The sequence below is a fragment of the Rhinoraja longicauda genome, chromosome 25, assembly GCF_053455715.1.
Source record: "Rhinoraja longicauda isolate Sanriku21f chromosome 25, sRhiLon1.1, whole genome shotgun sequence".
Lineage (NCBI taxonomy): Eukaryota > Metazoa > Chordata > Chondrichthyes > Rajiformes > Arhynchobatidae > Rhinoraja > Rhinoraja longicauda.
This window is the reverse complement of record NC_135977.1, coordinates 24,099,555-24,117,090: the sequence shown is the minus strand read 5'-3', so window position 1 is coordinate 24,117,090 and position 17,536 is coordinate 24,099,555. Positions and strand designations below refer to the sequence as shown.

General features: G+C 45.5%; 1 protein-coding gene across 1 annotated transcript in view; it reads left to right on the top strand.

Annotated features, from left to right (window-relative positions):
• LOC144605978 (transmembrane protein 132C-like) overlaps positions 1–17,536 on the top strand; it is an 807,862-nt gene that overhangs the window by 765,433 nt on the left and 24,893 nt on the right. The window contains exon 7 of the mRNA XM_078421707.1: positions 7,415–7,688. Coding sequence (XP_078277833.1) covers positions 7,415–7,688 — 274 coding nt within the window. The remainder of the gene's footprint in view (positions 1–7,414; positions 7,689–17,536) is intronic.

Below are 17,536 nucleotides of genomic sequence, written 5' to 3'. Positions count from 1 at the left end.
ATTGGACCAAATATGGGAGGTGGGATGGGCAGGTGGGACCCTGAGGGGAGGGGTAGAGTCTGTGGTTGATAACGGACCGAGTGGAGAATGACCATTTCTGCTGTTGGTGATGGGCTACAGTCAAGCTCCAACGAGCAACTCAAGTTGGCAACGTCAGTCTTTACAATCTTCTCAATCAGATGTTTCACTTAGGTTGGTGTTACTCCAGAGACATACAGTAGGTTAATTGGCTTGGTATAATTGAAAGTACCCCCAAGTGTGTATAGGATAGCGTTAGTGTGCAGGGATCGCTGGTCGGCGCGGACTCAGCGGGCTGAAAAGCCTGTTTCCATGCTGTATCCCTGAGCTAAACTAAACTAAACTAAAATAGGTTTACTTATGGTCAAAAGCGAAATGTAAAATAGGTTTACTTATGGTAAAAAGCTCATAGCTCACGAAAGCTCACACAAAGGGTGGTGGATGTTTTTCACACAAAGGGTGGTGGGTTATGGAATGAGTTGCCAGAGGATGTATTTGAGGAAGAGACTATTGTAACGTTTAAGAAACAATTAGACAGGTACATGGATAGGACAGCTTTGGAGGGATGTGGACCAAATTCAGGCAGGTGGGACTAGTGTAGATGGGGCATGTTGGTGGGCGTGGGCAAGGTGGGCCGAAGGGCCTGTTTCCACACTGTATCACTCTATGACTGCAGTTAAGAAACAGACCAATACTTCTTAATAAAATTGAGGATCCAAAGAGTTATGAAGTGTTTCAGCTCCGTTTAGTTAATCACCCAATGCTTTATTAGGCCCAAGGGCCACAGGCTACAAAGTGAATCAGTGAAATGCATTATAATAATACTTTTATTACCCGCTAATTAAGTTCTGCAGGCAAAGTTTTCAGTAAGATTGCAGAGCAAATGAATAATAATGCTTTAACCACTTGGTAGCTCACAGCCACAAGTGACAGTGGCCATCACCTCCACTATTTCGTAGACAGGTGTATAAAGTCATGAGAGGAATAAATCAGGTAGACGCACAGAGTATCTTGCTCAGAGTAGGGGAACCGAGAACCAGAGGACATAGGTTGAAGGTGAAGGGGAAAGGATTTAATAGAAATCTGAGAGGTAATTTTTTTACACAAAGGATGGTGGGCGTATGGAACAATCTGCCGGAGGAGGTAATTAAGTCAGTTACTATCGCAAAGTTTAAGAAACAATTAGGTACATGGGTAGGACAGATTTAGAGGGATATGGGCCAAACACAGGCAGGTGGGACAAGTGTAGATGGGACATGTTGGTCAGTGTGGGCAAGTTGGGCTGAAGGGCCTGTTTCCACCTGTAATGTAGAACACAAAACAGTTCAGCACAGGAACCTGCCGAGTTACTCCAGCACATTGTGTCTTTATATCCCCCACTATTTCCCTGCGCTTAGATAAGCAAGTGTCACATAATAGTGAGCTGCAAATGACTTCTGATAGAGGCAGCACAGTGGCACAGCGGTAGAGTTGCTGCCTCACAGCGCCACAGGCCTGAGTTCGACCCTGACAACGGGAGCTGTCTGTACGGAGTTTGTACATCCTCCCTTTTCTCCGGTTTTCTCCGGGTGTGCCAGTTTCCTCTCACATTCCATCGACGTGCAGGTTAGTAGCTTAATTGGCTTCCGTAAATTGTAAATTATCCGTAGCGTGCAGGATAGTGCTAGTGTACAGTGTGATCGCTGGTCAGCGTGGACTTGGTGGGCTGAAGGGCCTGTTCCGCACTGTATTTCCAAAGTCTAAAGTCTTTGACGTTTCCACCCTAGGGAAAAGGTTGTGACTGCCTGTCCTGTATACATATCTCATGAAGTCACATATTTCTATCAGCCTCAGCTTCCTTCCAGAGAAAATAATCCAGGTTTGTCCAACCTCTCCTTATACCTAATGCCCTCTATTCCCAGCAACCTTCTGGTCAACCTTTTCTGCACCCTCTGGAAAGCGTCCACATCTTCCTGTAGTGGGAGAGTGTATATTTTGTCAGCAACATGTGCGATGGATGTACTGTAATTAATACCCTGCTTCGGTTTCCAAATCAAGCTATTGGCAAAACAAGTAGGAAGGAACTGCCGATGCTGGTTTACACCGAAGATAGACATCTCCGGAGAGAACGTGTGGGTGACTTTTCGGGTTGAGATCCTTCTTTAGATTCAACCCAAAGTGTTGCCCATTCCTTCTCTCCAGAGATGCTGCTTGTCCCACTGAGTTGTCCAGCATTTTGTGTCTATCCACTGACAAAACAACATTGATAGCATTTCCACTCCCCTGAACCTCAGACCATGGCCCCTTTCCTGATGGCCACGGATTACTTTAGTTATTATAAAAATAGGTAAGGGAAAATTGGCCCATGCTTATAAAAAATACCGCTGATATATAACAAGCAAACACTGCATGCTCTTACTAACACAATATTGATTCACTCTTCTTGTTGGTCCAGAATGGAGTAAACTAATGTTTGAGTTCATGGATTGCAAAATTGTCTTGAGATGACTGTGGATCCTCATGACTTAGTAATTTGCCCACAACGCAAAGTTTCAGGCTATTGGGGCAATGCCTTGAATTGATTCTCACCTCCCATTACAACTTTTCACCTTGGGACCAACAATATTCAAAGGTATGCCCAAGGAACTGCAGATGTTGGAATCTTGAGGGAGATACAAAGTGCTGGAGTAACTCAGCGGGTCAGGCAGCATCTGAGGAGGCGGTGACCAGGCATCTGCCAGTTGCTAACCCTTTACTCCAGTCTTGAAGAAGGATCCCGATCACACCCTATCCATTTCCTTGCACAGATGCTGTCTGACCACTGAGTTCCTCCAGTAGTTTGTTTTAAGCTCAGGACTCCAGCATCTGCAGTCTTTTGTGTCTCTGCTTCAAATCACGTTCTTCTCAAAAGCTTGGTGGACGCTTGAGTTTCATAACTTATGTTTGGTAATTGGAAATCAATAATTCTACAAAAGTCATTTGGCATCTTCACTTGTGCTTTCCTGGGAACTGGAATTTGAATCAAATGTCTGAACCAAGGACTATAAATTGCGTGCCAGTCAATTAGAAAGTTAGATTTTACTAATCCTTTGTCAAAAAGATACTAAAAAGCATCTGTTGTCCTTTCATGTAGAAGTTTCTATCCCCTCCCCCTTCCCAGTTCTCCCACTAGTCTTTCTGTCTCTGACTACATTCAATCTTGGTCCCGCCCCCTCCCCTGACATCAGTCTGAAGAAGGGTCTCGACCCGAAACGTTACCCATTCCTTCTCTCCCAAGATGCTGCCTGACCTGCTGAGTTACTCCAGCATTTTGTGTCTACCTTCAATCAGCATCTGCAGTTTTTTTCCTTCAGCTTTAGGAATGAATTGATTTGGATCTGAGGCTAACCAAGTCTTTTAATTGGCTCGAGTCCAATTGTATCATAACACACAGACCTGCGTGGGTTTTCTCCGAGATCTTCGGTTTCCTCCCACACTCCAAAGACGTACAGGTATGTAGGTTAATTGACTGGGTAAATGTAAAAATTGTTCCTAGTGTGTGTAGGATAGTGTTAATGTGCAGGGATCGCTGGGCGGCGCGGACTTGGTGGGCCGAAGGGCCTGTTTCCGCGCTGTATCTCTAAATCTAAACGTACAAAGTCTATACAGACAGCACCCACAGTCAGGATCGAACCTGGACCTCTGGCGCTATAAGGCAGCAACTCTACCACCGCGTAGCATTGAAATTTAGCATCAAAACTTTCATTTAGTTAAGAAAGCAGTTGAAAAACTGATTCAGCTCAGAGATTTGGGGCTGCTGTAATTCTATGTGTTACAGTGTGAAAGTTTGCAAGTGTCAGCACAACCTTAATTATAACATTTAATTCCCAGTGCCAGTCGCATTATGCTGCATGACACTCTGAAGTACCATTAAGCAGTATTCCAGATGGGAGAGACACTTTTTCAGTTTGGCAAATGTGCTGAACATCATTTCTACATAAACAGTGGAAGATCCTTCTCTTTTATTCACACGTGGGATGTGGGTGATGTTAGAAACCCAGCGCTTAACATCCATCTATAATCATCCCTCATTGCCTTTTACAAGGCAATGGTGAGCCATCTTCTTGAGCTGCAACAAATTATGTGGTGATGGTATTTACTAAGAGCACTTTGGCAAGCTGTTCAAGGATTCTGATCCCTTGATTGACGATACAGGTGGGATGGCGAGCAATTTGGAGCAAAGTTTAGAAACAAGAAACTGCAGACGCTGGTTTATACCTAAGATAGGCGCAAAGTGCTGGAGTAACTCAACGGGTCCGGCAGCATCTCTGGGAAAACGGATGGGCGACGTTTAGGGTCCCAACTGGAAACGTCACCCATTCTTTTTCTCCAGAGATGCTGCCTGACCTATTGAGTTACTCCAGCACTTTGTGTCTAACTTTAGAGCAAAGTTTGTGAATGATGACAGGACTGAACATCTACTGCCCATGTTGACCTGGTGATCGAGGTTCATGGGTTTGTGGAAGGCGGAGGAGTAGAGGGCCGTACGTTATGGTGAGAGGGTCAAAGTTTAAAGGAGATGTGCTTGTCAAGTTTTTTTACACGGAAGGTGATGGGTGCCTGGAATGTGCTGGTCAGGGTGCTGGTGAAAGAGAAGCGATAATGGCATTTAAGATAATGGCTTTTGGATAGGCACCTGGAGATGCAGGGAATGGAAGAATATGGATCCAAGATATGTTCTCAAATAATTACCGGCACAAAATTGTTACGTGCTATATCATTGAACCACTTGGAAATATTACCATCAATTTTCAACATTCATTTAAGGCACAGGATTCACCTGACTGAGATTCCAGAATAGTTACTAAAGCAAATTAACGATTAGTAAGAAGTGCAGCACAGTGGCGCAGCAGTAGAGTTGCTGCCTTACTCTGCCAGACACCCGGGTTAGATCTTGACTACGGGTACTATCTGTACAGAGCTTGCACATTCTCCATGTGACTGCGTGGGTTTTCTCTGCGTGGGTGCTCCTCCCACACTCTAAAGACATACAGGTTTGTAGGTTAGTCGGCATCTGTAAATAGTCCCATTTGGACAGGTACATGAGTAGGAAAGGTTTAGAGAGATAAGGCATAACGTGGACAGATGGGACTAGTGTAGATGGGACATCCCAGTTGGCAATGGTGGTTGGTCTGAGGGGCCTATTTCCGTGCTGTATAACTATCTGCAGAAAGTGAAAGGAACTGAAGGAGAAGTTATTGAAGTTAAAGACACGTTTTGTCAAATGGACACAAATGTTAGTTGCGGGTCTGGGTGGGTCTCTGTTCAAGAAAGAAGTGGAAGTCTATAAGACCTTCCTGATAGGGCATGGAGGTGCATAAAGGCTGGAGTCCTTCGTCTTTGAGTTGTACACCAAAGCAAATTAAGGCCAACATTTTAGATAGACTTCCAGCTTCTCAAATTCCACAACGGGATAATTTAGTTTAGTTTAGTTTAGTTTAGTTTAGAGATACAGCTCGGAAACAGGCCCTTCGGCCCACCTAGTCCGCACCGACCAGCGATCCCTGCACATTAACACTATCCTATACTAGGGACAATTTTTATTTATGCCAAGCCAATTAACCCACAAACTTGTACATCCTTGGAGTGTGGGAGGAAACCTAGGATCTCAGAGAAAACCCACGCAGATCACGGGGAGAACGTACAAACTCCGTACAGACAAGCACCCATAGCCAAGTTCCAACTCAGGTCTCTGGCACTGTAAGCGCTGTAGGGCAGCAACTCTACCGTGCCGCCAATGAAGAATAAACTTAAGAATAGGTTTATTACTCCAGAGTGTTGCAAATGCCAAGAGCTGGGGAACTGGCAGCAACACTGGGTACTAGACATCAGGCACAGTTGGCAGCGCAGGGCAGTGAATGGTTCAGTTGCCAAAAATATATTCCACAAAGTCCCCCAACAGAGCAATGCCATCTTCTACGGACACATCTCAGAAAAGTCCTGACAGCTTTCCCAGTAACATATTAATTTGTACAGTAGTATTCAGAACAAGCAATGTAGAAATTATTTTCTCAAGCCATGGCTTGAATGGACAGAAAACAAAACTGTGTGCAAGGGAAAGACATAGGGAAAGGAAATGTAATCGGACTGAACGTAATGGGTTGTCTTAGCATTGTCTTGCATTAAGGTAGAACTTGATTTCTGGAGAGAGTCACCCACTGCTTTGAAATGCTCTGTAAATTAATGCTCAGGTATGCAAGTGTAATGGACCTGTGGCTTTCTGGTAGTCCTGGTGCACTCTAACTGCGAGGCTTGGAAACATTTCTCAACTTCCAGTAAAAGCACTCCTTAGAGCAAACACAAACTCCCTCTCTGTCAATGCGAGAGTTTCACAGGTGTTTATTAACGGCCAGCTTTGTAAATACTGTTGAAATACACTCTGATTTGTGGGTGGCACGGTGGCGCAGCTGGTAGAGCCGTTGCCTCACAGCGCCAGATCCCGGGTTCGATCCTGACATCGGCTGCTGTCCTTGTGGAGTTTGCACGTTCACCGCTACCTCCGGGTGCCCCGGTTTCCCCCCGCATCCCGAAGATGCGCGCGTTTGTAGGTTAATTGGTCTCTGTAAAATTGCCCCCGGTGTGTAGGGAGCGGATGAGAAAGTGGGATAACATAGAGCTGGTGTGAACGGGTGATCAATGGTTGGCGTTAACTTGGTGGGCCAAAGGCCTTGTTTCCATGCTGTATCTTTCATACAATCAATTAAATATCACGTTGAATGACTCATTCAAGGTTGTATGATCTTCCATCCAATACACTCGGGAAATTAGCAGCCAAATTGGTGCAATGGATGCAATTTTTCTACCACATGAGCAGTATTATTTCTGTTGCATCTTACAAGGCTGTACCTGTGCATCCTACTTCAAGTCATAAATAGGTGCTGGAGTGACTTAGTTGGTCTGGCAGCATCCTTGGAGAAAATGAATAGGTGATGTTTTGGGTCAGGACCCTTCTTCAGACTAAAGATACTGTAAGTCCCGATTCGAAACATCACCTGTCCATGTTCTCCAGAGGTGTTATCTGACCTAGACACGAAATGCTGGAGTAACTCAGCGGGTCAGGCAGCATCTCTGGAGGAAAGGAATGTGTGACGTTTCAGGTCGAGCCCCCTCTTCAGGGACTCCAGTCTGAAGACTCCAGTCTGAAGAAGAGTCTCGACCTGAAACGTCACCTATTCCTTTTCTCCAGAGATGCTGCCTGACCCGCTGAATTACTCCAGCTTTTTGTGTCAGTCTTTCGTGTAAACCAGCATCTGCAGTTCCTTCCTGCACACGTCATCTGACCTGCTGAGTTACTCCAGCACTTTGTGTCTTTCCTTGGTAAACGAGCATCTGCGGTTCCTTGTCCCTAAAAAAAATAAGCTTTGATGTCTTCTTTTAGGCCGACCCGGGATAGCGAAGATGAGGATGATGACGAGAAGAAAGGGAAAGGGTGCACCCTTCAGTATCAGCGTGCCATGGTGAGGGTGCTCACACAGTTTGTGGCAGAAACCTTGGACCCGGGCGGGCAGCTGGTCTACATGCTGGGCAACGACTGGCAGGCCGACATCACCGACCTGGTCACCGACTTCCTGAAGATGGACAACCCGCGGATCGCAAAGCTGGAGGGCGGGAGGATCCTGAGCGGACAGGAGCTCGGGATGGCCACCATTCAGGTATGGTCTGACCCATCCTTTAGACTTTAGAGACACAGCACGGAAACAGGCCCTTTGGCCCACCGAGTCCGTGCCGACCAGCGATCGTAAGGTCATCAGTAATAGGAGCAGAATTAGGCCCATCAACTCTACTCCACCATTCAATCATGGCTGATCTATCTCTCCCTCCTAACCCCATTCTCCTGCCTTCTCCCCATAACCCCCGACACCCATGCTAATCAAGAACCTATCTATCTCTGATTTCTATCATCCCGTACACTAACACTATCCTACACGCCAGGGACGATTTACAATTTACAGAAGCCAATTAAGCTACAAATCCGCACATGTTTGGAGTGCGGGAGGAAACCACCCATAGGAAACCCATGCAGTCACAGGGAGAACGTACAAACTGCATACATACAGGACGCATAGTCAGGATGGAACCCGGGTCTCTAGCGCTGTAAGGCGGCAACTCTGCCACTGCGCCACTGTGCCGCCCTTGCGGATGCATTAACCCTGGCCCCTGGCTGAGACTGGCATTGATACTGGTTTCTCCCTGCCATTCAGAACTGCGAACGTACTGTTAACATGTTCCAGGGAAAGCTCCCTCAGAGAATTCAGCCTGTCATTGAACACTGCTGCGCTGCATTCAAAACATTCTGCTTTATGTTCCTGCATGATTGACTGGCTCCAGAGAGGTTTCGTTCTTTTAGAAAGGGACGACAACTAGAGAATAATAATAAGATAATTGCTGATTGATACAGCGACCGCCAACCAGTCAGTTCCATTACAGTAACTGGGTAAATGTTTTATGTTGAAATGCAATTTCTTTTTCAATTGAATTTCATTTGGCAGCTCATCTGCACAGCTGGTAAAGCCACTGCCTCAACGCGCCTGAAACTCACGTTCAATCCTCCACTGACTTTCTCCGGGTGCCAGCATTATGGAATTTGTACCTTCTCCCTGTGACTGCATGGGTTTTAGACAATAGACAATAGACAATAGGTGCAGGAGGAGGCCATTCGGCTCTTCGAGCCAGCACCGCCATTCAATGTGATCATGGCTGATCATTCTCAATCAGTACCCCGTTCCTGCCTTCTCCCCATACCCCCTGCCTCCGCTATCCTTAAGAGCTCTATCTAGCTCTCTCTTGAATGCATTCAGTGAATTGGCCTCCACTGCCTTCTGAGGCAGAGAATTCCACAGATTCACAACTCTCTGACCGAAAAAGTTTTTCCTCATCTCAGTTCTACATGGCTTACCCCTTATTCTTAAACTGTGGCCCCTTGTTCTGGACTCCCCCAACATTGGGAACATGTTTCCTGCCTCTAATGTGTCCAACCCCTTAATAATCTTATACGTTTCGATAAGATCTCCTCTCATCCTTCTAAATTCCAGCTAAAAACAGCACCAGAGACCCCGGTTCGTTCCTGACCTCAGTGCTGCCAAGGACTGAGATGAAGAAAGACTTCTTTAGGACTGAGATGAGGAAAAACTTTTTTAGGACTGAGATGAGGAAAAACCTTTTTAGGACTGAGATGAGGAAAAACTTTAGGACTGAAATAAGGAAAATCTTTTAGGACTGAGATGAGGAAAAACTTTTTTAGGACAGAGATGAGGAAAAACATTTTTAGGACTGAGATGAGGAAAAACTTTTTTAGGACTGAAATAAGGAAAAACTTTTTTCGGACTGAGATGAGGAAAAACTTTTCACCCAGAGAGTTGTGAATCTGTGGAATTCTCTGCCACAGAAGGCAGTGGAGGCCAATTCACTGGATGTATTCAAGAAAGAGTTAGATATAGTTCTTAGGGCTAACGGAATCAAGGGATATGGGGAAAAAACAGGAACTGGATATTGGTTCTGGATGATCATCCATGCTGGCTTGAATGGCCTACTCTTGCACCTACTTTCTATGTTTCTATGTCCTCCGGTTTCCTCCCACATCCCAAAGATATGCAGGTTGGTAGGCCAATTGGCCTCCGTAAATTGCTCCTCGTGTGCAGGGAATGGATGGGAAAGTGGGATAACATAGAACTAGTATGATCGGTGGTCGGTGTGGACCTGTTTCGAAGGGCCTATTTCCATGTTGCATTTTTCAATTAATAAATTAACTATCATCTTGAATGCCAAAAGATTGTATAATCTTCAAACTAATACACCTAGGAAATTAGCAGCCAAATTAATATTATCTCGGTTTGATTCCATGTTTCCCGCTACATAATTCCGTTTGATAAATTGATCCAGAGGGCTTCTTGAGGTCCATGTGGACATTTTTTTGGTGTAATCCTATTATTATCAATGATCAAGGGGTGGCACGGTGGTGCAGTGGTAGAGTTGCTGCCTTATAGCGCCAGAGACCCAGGTTCAATCCTGACTGCGGGTGCTGTCTGTACGGAGTTTGGACGTTCTCCCTGTGACCGCGTGGGATTTCTCCGGTTGCTACACTTTCCTCCCACATTCCAAAGGCGTGCAGGTTTGCAGGTTAATTGACTTCTGTAAATTTTCCTTGGTGCGCAGCGTAGAACTAGTTTACGGGTGGACGCTGGTCAGCTTGGACTAGGTTTCCACACTGTATCTCTAAAACTAAAACTTTATTGAACTGTTCAGTGTAGCATAGTCAATTCAAGAATGCCATTGGATCCAATGATTGCTTTACTGTCACATGTACAGGGACACAGAGAAATGCTTGTTCTGAATGCTATGCATCAAATCACACCATACAGTCGTACATTAGATCTTCTTCTGGAACAGCACGCAGAGTATCACCAGGTTCTGGAGCTAACCTGCACGTCTCTAAAATGTCCAAGCAAGGCCTCAGGAGATATGCAATTTTTATTTCTCTCAGATAAGGCTTGGTGTCCCAGCGGCAGTAGATCAATGAAGTAGGGGTCACTTAGTGACTTTAGACTTTTGAGATACAGCGTGGAAGTAGGCCCTTTGACACATTGAGTCCACACCGACCAGCGATCGCCCCGCACACTAGCGCTATCCTACACACTAGGGACAATTTACAGAAGCCAATTAACCGACAAACTTGCACGTCTTTGGTGTGTGGGACGAAACTGGAGCACCTGGAGGAAACCCACACAGCCACAGAGAGAACGTACAAACTCCGTACAGACAGCACCTGAAGTCGGGATTGAACGCAGTTGTCTGGCGTTGTAAGGCAGCAACTCTACTGCCGTGCCCTTGGTTCGATGCCATGCCATTGGCATGCAGTGTGATGCCATTAGTCCCATCCTCCGTTGCTCTCCACAGCGGCCACAGGCTGCGCTCGATCCACTCACTCACCCGGGTGCTGTAGGGCCTCCCGCAGTTGTCTCCTCCAGTTCCCAATGTGAGGCCATCACAAACATGCCTTCAGCAGCTGCCCCTCTGGTTCCTTGCATTAATGTCAACACGTCCTACTTCCCAAGTCAATCGTGGACCTTTTTGGACCTGAGATATGTTGAAAGACTGGAGCGACTAGGCTTGTATACACTGGAATGTAGAAGGATGAGAGGGGATCTTATCGAAAAGTATAAGATTATTAAGGGGTTGGACACGTTAGAGGCAGGAAACGTGTTCCCAATGTTGGGGGAGTCCAGAACAAGGGGCCACAGTTTAAGAATAAGGGGTAGGCCATTTAGAACTGAGATGAGGAAAAACTTTTTCAGTCAGAGAGTTGTGAATCTGTGGAATTCTCTGCCTCAGAAGGCAGTGGAGGCCAATTCTCTGAATGCATTCAAGAGCGAGCTAGATAGAGCTCTTAAGGATAGCGGAGTCAGGGGGTATGGGGAGAAGGCAGGAACGGGGTACTGATTGAGAATGATCAGCCATGATCACATTGAATGGCGGTGCTGGCTCGAAGGGCCGAATGGCCTCCTCATGCACCTATTGTCTATTGTCTATTGGACACTTTCTGAGTGCATGGGAGGTGGATTTGAAGACCGGTCACAGCTGCCGACTTTCCCCTTCGCCTTTCGCTATCTTGAAATGGTCATTAGGCTTGTGACAGTCAAAATGGGCCTGCAGATGAAAGGTCTCTCCGTTCACCCCATGACACCTCCGCCTCTCTGCTGGCATTGTTCACTGCTGGTACTTCAGATTCTTTCAGTTGAGTTTTGGATTGAATACGTAGAAAGGATGCAGATCGGCACGGTGGCGCAGCGGTAGAGTTGCTGCCTTACAGCGAATGCAGCGCCGGAGACTCAGGTTCGATCCTGACTACGGGCGCCGTCTGTACGGAGTTTGTACGTTCTCCCCGTGACCTGCGTGGGTTTTCTCCGAGATCTTCGGTTTCCTCCCACACTCCAAAGACGTACAGGTATGTAGGTTAATTGGCTGGACAAATTGTCCCTAGTGTGTGTAGGATAACGTTAATGTGCGGGGATCGCTGGGCGGCACGGACTCGGTGGGCCGAAGGGCCTGTTTCCGCGCTGTATCTCTAAAATCAAAAAAATATATAATCTAAAATCTAAATCCGACAGCATCTCTGGAGAAAAGGAATAGGTCAGGTTTCGGGTCGAGACCCTTCTTCAGACCGACGTTCAGTATGAAGGAAGGTCTCGACCTGAAACGTCACATCTTATCACAATGACCACAGCAACTCTTGCAGTTGTTCGCTCCTCCTGAAGGCGTCATAGAACTAGGCCCCATCTTATTAACTCTCCAGAACTTCACTGGCTGATGCCATGAATCCAGTGTTAAACCCATTACCTGCAACTATTATTCTGAGTGGATAGCACAAGGTCCTGTGAAAAATTAGAGTCATAGAGTGCTAGAGTTATAAAGCACAGAAACAGGCCACGGAAACAGTGGCACAGCAGTAGTGTGGGTTTTCTCTGCATGCGGCGTGTGGAATTTCTTCCCACACTCCAAAGTCTTACAGCTTTGTAGGTTAATTGTCTTCTGTTCATTGTAAATTGTCCCTAGTGTGTGTAGGATAGTGCTAGTGTACGGGGATATCGCTGGTGAGTGCGGATTCGGTGGGCCGAAGGGCCTGTTTCCACACTGTATCTCTAAAGTCTAAAGCCCAAATCATCAATGCTGGCATAGTGCCTACCTGGATTAGTCCCATTTACCTGCAATTGGCCCATATCCCTCGAAACCTTTCCTATCCATGTACTTGTCTAAATGTAATTGTATGTAATTTTACAATAAACATTATAATTATAATTCTAAAAGAACACAAAGTGCTGGAGTAACTCAGCAGATAAGGCAGCATCTCTGGAGAACATGGATAGGTGATGTTTTGGGTCAGGACCCTTCTTCAGACTCGATTGGTGCCACAGAAGGTAGTTGAGGCCAGTTCATTGGCTATATTTAAGAGGGAGTTAGATGTGGCCCTTGTGCCTAAAGGGATCAGGGGGTATGGAGAGAAGGCAGGTACAGGTTACTGAGTTGGATGATCAGCCATGATCATATTGAATGGCGGTGCAGGTTCGAAGGGCCGAATGGCCTACTCCTGCACCTATTTTCTATGTTCTATGTTTCTATAACTTGGTGGGACTGGAATAGGAAAGAGAAAGCTGGAAAAGAGAGGTGGGGACGAGACAAAACCTGGCAAGCCTGAAGAAAGGTTTCGACCCAAAATGTCAACTATCCATGTTCTCCAGGGATGCTGCCTGACTTGCTGAGTTACTCCAGCACTTTGTGCCTTTTTATGTATGAACCAACACCTGCAGTTATTTACGTGTAGGAAGGAACTGTAGATGCTGGTTTAAACCGAAGAGAGACACAAAAAGCTGGAGTAACTCAGCGGGGTCAGACAGCATCTCCGGAGAAAAGGAATAGGTGACGTTTCGGGTCAAGACTGAATAAGGGTCTCGACCCGAAAGGTCACCTGTTCCTTTTCTCCAGAGATGCTGTCTGACCCCACCGAGTTACTCCAGCTTTCCGTGTCTATCTGCAGTCCTTTACTTCCAAATTAGAATTCTATGTCTGATGCAGCAGTTTCAGAATTGAGTGTGAGTTTCACTCCAAATAGTCTTCCAGAGTTATTTGTGATGTGCTTTGGAAAGAAGTTCATTCGGACTGAATTTGATGTACTTCTCAAAACGAATAAATTCAAACATCTGTGAGCCAGGCTCCTCACCACTTGGCAGGAATGTCAATACGGACCGTAAAAGATGGGACAAAGATGACAACAGGTGAAATAAAGTCAAAAGGCATCACAAATAACCATCAAGGTGGCATCAGCAGTTGGACAGGCATGTCAGAACACACTTATGTTTGATAAAAACCAAGCTTAGTACTGTTTAGTTTTATTTTAGTGTTTAGAGATACAGCATTGAAACATTGATACAATAGTAGTGTTTAAGAGGCTTTTAGATAGGCTCATTTTTACACAGAGGCCAATGGGTGCCTGGAACACGGTGCCAGGGATGGTAGTGGAAGGAGATATGACATGTTAGTGGCGTTCAAGAGGCTTCTATTCAGCATATGGATAGGCAGATGAAGTCGATTTATCTTAGCATTATGTCCGGCACGGACATTATGAGCCATAGGGCCAGTTCCGGTGCTGTACTGTTCTACGTTCTCTGTTCAGGTCAACACTGAAAGAACAAATCTGGTTTACTCTCAACAGATGCTGCCTGAACTGTTCGATACTTAGAGCATTTCAGTTTTATTTCTAGCTTAGATTTCCATCCACTTCGGTTTTATGCTTCATCTTGTGGAGATGAGATATCACCATCTACTGGTGGTGTAATCACTGTTGTTCACATTGACAAATAAGCCATCTGATGGAGTTTGTAAATAAGAAAACGCTAGTTTTACTGTTTTTTCGTTCACGTTGAACTCTTTTGACTGTGTTTTTATGCATGTTTTTATCTAAATTAAGAAGGAATATTTGAAAACCTGTCTCAATGTTCAGATAGAGAACGTGTCATAATACCACTGTCATCAATGTCTAGTGGACGAGTAGACAAATATAAATAGCTTCTTACGCAGAGTTTTTTTTTTTTTAACAAATACTTTATTCCAAAACAAAACCAAACGTACAAAGTAGTAACGTGATCAAATCAAAAGCAGCCTGTATCGGCAGTTTACAAACAAAACAATTATCAAATTAAAATTCCGCCAACTTTGTCAATAATACATTCGACCTCCCGCGGCGACCAGCGCTCACGGAAGGCCTCCAGCGTCGCCGTGGACACCGCTTGCTCCCTGTCATATTGGGAGTGTTGTGCTGTTTAGTTTAATTTGGAGATACTGCGTGGAAACAGGCCCTCAGGCGCACTGAGCCCGCGACAACCAGCCATCTCCTGCTCACTCGTTTGAACCTGCACACGAGGTGCAATTTACAGAAACCAATTAACCTGCAAACCTGCACATCTTTGGAATGTGGGAGGAAACCAGAGCACCCGGAGAAAACCCACGCTGGTCACGGGGAGAACATACAAACTCCGTACAGACAGCACCCGTAGTCAGGATTGAACCCGCCTGTCTGGCACCGTAAGGCAGCAACCTTATCGCTGCGCCACCGTGCCGCCCCTGTGGTGCTGTTATGATGGTTTGAGTCGCCTACTACACCCAATGTGCTGGCCAGGGTATTATCTATTGCATGTGTGTGTCGGAAGGGAAGAGGATCTCGACACCCTTTCTCTGTGATGGAACCAATTTGTGCTGGACAGTGCAACACCTATGATCATTGTCATTGGTGTTCATGAGTTTGAAGTTATAATGTACCTTCCCAATTTCCTCCATTTTGATTATCAGTCATCAAGAAGAATATACAGTGTTCCAGATTTTAATCTCCATCCTCTTACTTTCCATAGGACCATTAGACCTAGGAGCAGAATTAGGCCATTTAGCCCATTGAGTTGACTCTCCCATTCGATCATGGCTGATCTACTTTTTCCTGTCAACCCCATTCTCCTGCCTTCTCCCCATAAACTTTGATCCCCTTACTAATCAAGAAACCATATTTCTCTCCTTTAAAAATACCCAAATGACTTGGTCTCCACAGCCATCTGTGGCAATGAATTCCACAGATTCACCACCTTCTAGCTGAAGAAATTCCTCCTCGTCTCTATTCAAAATATTCGTCCTTTTATTCTGAGGCCGTGCCCTCTGGTCCTAGACTCTCCTATTTCTGGAAACATTCTCTCCACATCCACTCTATCTGGGAATGTCCTGAGGAATATCTGTTTTGGTGAAAGGGGAGCAGTCACAGTATTCTCCATTCTGGATTTTATATGTATTTTATTTTTCTCTTTTGTTGGCCCAGTAATCAGTGAACAATTTTTACCACTGTTTAATCATTTAGATGATATAGATCGGGACTGCGTGATTCTAATTCTCAGTGCAACAGTGTCAGGATGTTGATTTATAAATGCAGTCCCATCCCCAGAGATAAGAGTGCCTCTAAATACAATAACCGCTGTTGCTGTAAGTAAATACACAAAGATCTGCTAACTTTGTTTGCAATTCAATAGCGGCATTTAAGAGACTTTTGGATCGGCACATGGATATGCACGGAATGGAGGGATATGGATTATGTGCAGGCAGATAAGAATTGGTCTTGGCATGATGTTCGGCACAGATAATGCGGGCCGAAGGGCCAGTTCCTGTTCCATACTGTTCCATGTGCAGGGAGGAATGGCCTATTGTGTGTCCCGCATTTCCATGATGAGTTTTGGTGCTTTTTGCATATCTTCCATTCATTTCTCCGAAGTACCGTCTATACCTCTCGTTCCCCTTTCCCCTGACTCTCAGTCTGAAGAAGGGTCTCGACCCGAAACGTCACCTATTCCTTTTGTCCACACATGCGACTGACCCGCCGAGTTGCTCCAGCTTTCCGTGTCTGTCTTCCATACTGTTCTATGCTCTATGTTCTCAAATGCAGATTTTGGGTCATTTCACAAACACATTTGCAGTTATGGATAATGACCATTGGAATCATCCAACTAGAAGTTCGATGCTGACCACAGTGATAGGATTATTGGACAATTAACCTGTGCAGTTGGCTTGTTTCAGCTCATGAAGACCAGTAACAGAGACATTGGGTTCTACAGCATGGAAACAGGCCCTTCAGCCCATCTTGCCCATGTCAGTGTACTGGACTCTAGTCCCATTCGCCTGCAGCCATCCCATAGCCTGCTAAACACTTCCTATGCATATATCTGTCCAAATGTCTGAAAGGTTTTAATTGTTTATGCTTCTGTAGCTTCCTCCAGAAGCTCACTCCAGATATGGACATTAGACAACATTGGCAGAAATCTGGCAACAAAGTGGTCTCCTTCACACTTGGCGAAACACTAAATAATGATCCTGAATTAAAATCACTAAATAACAATAACTATAATAACTCCTTTCCTCAATAATTAATAGTTTAGTTTAGTTGAATTGAGTTTATGGTTACACATGGTGGTTGTGGAACACATTGAATCTAGCCTACCAAGCAACCTTGATCCACTGTAGTCCCCCTCTGCCCCAACAGGTCCACGACTGATGCCATCTCCCTGGCCCCGCACTCATTCTTGGAACACCTAGACAAGAAGGACGTGCATGCTATGAAGCTTACAATGAGAATGATGATGCATGTGTAGGAAGGAACTCTAGATGCTGGTTTAACCGATGATAGACACAAAATGCTGGAGTAACGCAGCGGGACAGGCAGCATCTCTGGAGAGAAGGAATGGGTGACGTTTCGAGTCGAGACCCTTCTTCCCAGTCTGAAGAAGGGTCTCGACCCGAAACGTCACCCGTTCCTTCTCTCCAGAGATGCTGCATGTCCCGCTGAATTACTCCAGCACTTTGAATCTACCTTGAGCATGATGATGCAATCTGGTTAATGATTACAGTCCAGGTGCAGTTAAATGGATCAAGAGGCAAAGTCCCCCAGCAAGCTAATGTAGGCTTGCCTGCAGTCCGTCTGTCT